This window comes from Cebus imitator, unplaced genomic scaffold (genome assembly GCF_001604975.1).
Source record: "Cebus imitator isolate Cc_AM_T3 unplaced genomic scaffold, Cebus_imitator-1.0 Scaffold181, whole genome shotgun sequence".
NCBI lineage: Eukaryota > Metazoa > Chordata > Mammalia > Primates > Cebidae > Cebus > Cebus imitator.
In genome coordinates, this window is record NW_016107496.1 from 2,015,125 (window position 1) to 2,020,949 (window position 5,825).

Sequence of the window (5,825 nt, forward strand, 5' to 3'; positions counted from 1 at the left end):
ATCTCTTGACCTCGTGATCCACCCGCCTCGGCCTCCCACAGTGCTGGGATTACAGGCTTGAGCCACTGCGCCCGGCCCGGACATCCTTTCTTTACATGACTCTGAAGCTATTCCTTGTTCCTACTCTGTGTAACCATGATATGTCTATCTTACCTTGAAAAGTGTAGAAAAGAGTCTTTTTTCTTTTATGAGTTGGAGTCTCACTCTGTTGCCCAGGCTGGAGTGCAGTGGTGCGATCTTGGCTTACTGCAACCTCCACCTCCTGGGTTCAAGCAATTCTCTGCCTCAGCCTTGCAAGTAGCTGGGATTACAAGTGCCTGTCACCACCGCTGCCTAATTTTTGTATTTTTAGTAGAGATGGGGTTTCACCATCTTGGCCAGGCTTGTCTTGAACTCTTGACCTCGTGATCCCTCCACCTTGGCCTCCCAAAGTGCTGGGATTATAGGTGTGAGCCACTGTGCCAGGCTGAAAAGAGTTCTAAGGGTAATCTCAGTCCCCAAGAGGTGACACACTCAATTGATATCCACAGGCACTTAGACTTTTTTGTATAAAGTCAGTGCATAACGTGAGTACCATGTGGATGGATTAGAGTAAAATGCAAGTCACAGAAGTTCAAGCCAGGATTGGATATTTTATATCAGTAGGAGCTTTTAGATTAACTGTTCAGTGAACACAGATCTTTAAATGACTTTACTCTTGGGTGGGGGTAAGAGCAGAAAGTAGTATCCTACCAACCACTCAGAAAACCAGGGAAGACTCTAGAACACACAGGGACCCTGGAAAATTTAACAGATGACTCAAAAAGCATACCTTACTCTCGAAGGAAATCCGTATTTCCATCCTACAAATTAAAAAAAAAAAAAAAAAAAAAGCCTTAACAAAGGCACTACTTAATTTTCATACTTCTTATAAGAGGAGTACTCACTAAACTGGAAAAAAAAAAAAAAAAAAAAAAGCCTTAACAATTGGGGTAGTTGCTTCTACAGGCAAGGATATCAAACAATCAAATATCCATCTGCCCACTTGGTGTGAACACTTACCTTTTTAAAAAAGGAAAAAGTATCCGTCTAGAGTGAAAAACAAGTCCTTTTTTTTTGAAACCGAGTCTCGCTCTGTTTCTCAGGCTGTAGTGCAGTGGCCAAATCTCTGCTCACTGCAACTCTGCCTCCCGGTTCAAGCAATTCTCCTGCCTCAGCCTCTCAAGTAGCTGGGACTATAGGTGCTCACCACCAAGTCTGGCTAATTTTTGTATTTTTAGTAGAGACGGGGTTTCACCATCTTGGCCAGGCTGGTTTTGAACTTCTGATCACATGATCCACCCGCCTCGGCCTCCCAAAGTGCCGGGATTACAGGTGTGAGCCACTGCATGCATCCAAAACAAGTCCATTTTCAGCAGAGACATTTGGAAATTCATTCAGTATGCTAGGCATAATTATAAGGTGAATTATTCAATGTTGAGTGTGGTAAACAATAAAAATCACCACTGGATTTCGAATTGGTAAAATAGCTCATTTTGAATGCACACATTAATTCTCTTGCCAGGTTGCTTGCAATTTTCCAGGAAAATTTGTCTTCCTTCAGGGAGGATTGAAACCCACGATCAGCCCAACACTACCACCTAGTGGTGACATGAATTGATGGTGCTTCTCTTCACCTAAAACTTAAAATAGTAGTACCATTTTTTTCTTCCAAAATTGCACAGGTAGATCCTGAGAGACGGTAACAATGTTAAGAAAATAATGGAAGAGAAACATTGAAATGTTCAAATTTTAATTAAAATCTTTATTGAATAAAAATGTTTCAGACTAAGCCAGACTAAGAAAGCAGAATGTTTTACATCTCTAAAAATATTAAAGCTAAATCTCTATAAATGCAGTAGAAAGAAAAGCCTACAGCTTAAAACACCTCTCCCTTCCATACATACAATTTGGAATATCAATTATGTACAACAAATGTACTCAAGTTTATAATGTCCCCAAACCTTAAGACTAGAAAATCACCCCAAGAAAAAGGCCTATAGTTGGTTTAATTTCACCCTGGGAATACTGTCTGCGATCAAAATCAATACATTTCAGAGCTAATAAGTATTTAAAAATTAGTGTCTCAAAAAGGGGACATCGGGGTGAAATGCAGGGTTCAGAGGTCTGAGCTCAAGCGATGTAAGGCAGTCCTCCTTTAAACTCTTCGGTTTGCTCTAACATGGAACATGGGGGATAGTGATCCCAAAGGTATTACTAAAATATTGCAGCTTTCAGTAAATTATGAGAAGCACAGATATCACCAGTAAAGAAAGCAATCATTCGGAGTATGGTAAATTCATTGGCAGATACAAAAGCTTATTTGGGAGATGGTAGATCTCTCCAAGCACCAAAGAATGGAGGTTGTTTTTTTCAGTTGCCTCAAAAAGTGCTCTGAAAAGATGGCTGTGTTATACCTCAGGATGCAGAGTTGAGGGTGTAGTTTAGAGATCAGGAATTCCTCATATACGTCATAGCAAGAAAATTCATCTAAAAAAGTTTAAAGACTAAATACTTAATCTGTTAACAGGTAAATACTAAAAAATTTAATTAGTATTCATTTAAAAATATAAACTGTGCCCTTTAAACTAAAGTGCATTCAGTCGTAATGTTTAGGCCCCTAAATTCCTTCTGTATGTTCTCTAATTCCAAAATAGTGTTTAACAATATACTACTAATCATCTATCTACTTTAATATTGACCTTTGGGAATACAGTAGAATCTGGGCTATTATCATGTGGACTATTTCCCCAGTTATAAGCCTTACAGCGCTTATGCATATCATCACTGCTAAAATGAAGAATTTAAGTAAAGTTATCTCTAGCATTTAGAAGTGGTTCACTTAACCTGCAGTAGGGGTGGGGTTTTTTTGTTTGTTTTTTAGAAGGAATTCTTTTCCAAAGTTGCTTCCAAGTAAATTACATTTCCTGCTGGGATACCTGCTGATGTGCACCACACTTTGACAAAGGGCAGTGGCTCGCTAACACTAACATGAATTTAAGGCCCAGCACCATTGCAATTTCACTCTTCATCCTCATCCTCATCGTAATACCTATTTCTCTTTATCTGTTCCTCCACAGAGAGCTCTTTGACCACTTCTCCCTCCCAGAATCCCATATCCTGGGATTTCTGATTCTGAGTAGTGAATTCTTTAGCGGAGGTGTTGTCTACAAAACTGGACCAATTTGGAGACTTGGGTTCTAGTGGAGATTGTTGTTTGAGGAAGCTGTTATCATCCTCATCGAAGTTGGCACCATTTTCCACAAGATTCTCATTCTCCATCTCCAAACTATGACCTTCCTTGCTTCTCTTCACTATCTCTTCTCCTTTAGATTCCTTGTTTTGCCAACTTGTTTTTCCCACACTCCCATTCTTCTTGGAAGCCTTGGCATTTTCCACTTGTTTCTTTTCAGCATCTATTCCACCTGCAAACTCTTCACTCTGCTCTGACATGCTCCAGCCTTTCCTGATAGGTGAAGGCAAAGGTTTTGGGCTCTTGACAGAGGTGCTTTGAAATGAAGCTGCTACAGTGAATGGGCGGCTTCTTTCCTTCAGTGAAGAAGATCGTCGTAGTTTCTTCAGATCCGGATCGACATCCTCAGGAACTTCAGGCTTGCTGATTTCATCCTCAGGAGGCCATTTGGGCTTTGACACTTTGATCTCTTCCTCCAAGGCACTTCCTGAACTTCCAAGTTCAGTTGGGGGTGGCCAGGCAATCCTCAGCTTCTTGGTTTCAGCAGGCTTGTCTTCCTTCTCCTGCGGAGAGGAGGCCTTGGCTTCCATACTTGCAGCCAGGACACCCACCTTAGCAATAGGGGCATCTTCTACTCCTGGGCTGTGAGCGGCCTCCCTTGCATTTGCAAGCTGGGCTGGTCTCTCCAACATCTCTTCGTTTTCATTTTTGCTTGCCCACAGATCCTTGTGTGGTTTGTGCCCAAAGCCTTCATCATAGTTGCCTTTAGATTTAAAGAGTTGATTGAAGTGAGGCTTACAATAGATTCTTCCATGTAAAGATGCATATGTTCCTAGACTGTCATTAAAAGAAAAAGAGCACTAAGTTAGCAAATCTTTTTTTTTTTTTTTTTTTTTGAGATGGAGTCTTGCCCTGTCACCTAGGCTGGAGTGCAGTGGCATGATCTGCAACCTTCCTGCACAGGTATTATGTAAGCCAGTAGATTACCTACTGATTAAAACTGCTCACAAAAAGGCAGATTACACATCTGTACACATGTGTCCTGAGCTGCTATTCCCTTCCTCATCTGGGAATCACTTGAGAAAAATGCTTGACCTCATCAGGTGTCAAAATAAGCTACAGCGGTGATCTGCAACCTCTGCCTCCCAGGTTCAAGTGATTCTCCTGCCTCAGCCTCCCAAGTCGTAGGGACTACAGGCACACACCACCACACCCAGCTAATTTTTGTATTTTTAGTAGAGATTGGGTTTCACTGTGTTGGTCAGGCTGGTCCTGAACTCCTGACCTCATAATCCGCCTGCCTCGGCCTCCCAAAGTGCTGGGATTACAGGAATGAGCCACAGCGCCTGACCAGCAAATCCTCATATTCTGATTTACACCAGAAGGCTAAAATCTGGCAATTCCAGTATTTTCAGAAGATGCTAAGTAAAAAAAAAAAAAGATCTTTTAAAAGCACCTCAGTGACCAGGGCTTCCTTACCCTGAAATGGTCCACATGATAATAGCCCAGATTCTACTGTATTCCCAAAGGTCAATATTAAAGTAGATAGATGATTAATAGTATATTGTTAAACACTATTTTGGAATTAGAGAACATACAGAAGGAATTTAGGGGCCTAAACATTACAACTGAATGCACTTTAGTATAAAGGGCACAGTTTGTATATTTTTAAATGAATACCAATTTAATTTTAAAACCCTTGTTTTAAAATTCCTAAAACAAATTTTAGCACATTTGTTTTCTTATGGTAACATATAGCATGCTCACTTCTAAGACTGAACCTTCAAAAGGCACTCTTCCACCTGTAATGTGCTCCCCATTTTCAAATGATTTTACTCTCCTGTGAAAGAATTCTAAGTTAAAGCTGTTAAAACTTTAAATTAGGCTGGGCGCAGTGGCTCACACCTGTAATCCCAACACTTTGGGAGGCCAGGGTGAGAGGATCTCTTGAACCCAGGAGTTTGAGACCAGCCTGGCCAATATAATGAGACCTCATTTTACAAAAAATTTAAAAATTATCTTGGCGTGGTGTCACGTGCCTGTAGTCCCAGCTACGTGGGAAGCTGAAGTGGGAAAATGGCTTGAACCCAGGAGGCAGAGGTGAGAGTCAGCTGAGAGTGCACCACTGTGATAGAGACTCTGACTCAACAAAAAAAAAAAAGAAAGAAAGAAAGAAAAAGAAAAAAATCAACAATAATAGAAACTTTAAATCATTCTGAGCCTTGATAGGAACGTGGCTATGCAGCCTGGGTCACACAGCATGTAGCTGCAACTCTTTCTTTTCCCTGTAAATAATGAAGACCAAAGGGTACCAGAGATAAGACCCCCCTCAGATCATTATCTCTCCTTTACAGAGTAATAATCTTCCTTGGAATGTCACAATCTGTAACCAATCAAATCACTATTATATATGCACTGGTCTTATATGGAAAATGCCACACTTTTGCTAAACTTTCTATGTAAGTGAAACTAACTCTCCACCTTGGAATGCTGACCCTATTCATTTGGAGTCAGTGTTTCTGGGTAACCATCAAGTTTTTGTGCTTGAATTAACTCTATAATTAATGACACATCAACACACACACACACACACACACACACACACACACACACA

The 5,825-nt window shown here is 40.7% G+C and overlaps 1 protein-coding gene across 4 annotated transcripts in view; it reads right to left on the reverse strand.

Moving 5' to 3' along the window:
* Nucleotides 1–1,762: 1,762 nt before the first annotated feature.
* LIMA1 (LIM domain and actin binding 1) overlaps nucleotides 1,763–5,825 on the reverse strand; it is a 106,862-nt gene continuing 102,799 nt past the window's right edge. For all 4 annotated transcript variants that reach the window (XM_017545818.1, XM_017545817.1, XM_037744702.1 and 1 more), the window contains one exon: nucleotides 1,763–4,048. In XM_017545818.1, the coding sequence (XP_017401307.1) occupies nucleotides 3,040–4,048 (1,009 nt within the window). In that variant the 3' untranslated portion in view covers nucleotides 1,763–3,039. The remainder of the gene's footprint in view (nucleotides 4,049–5,825) is intronic.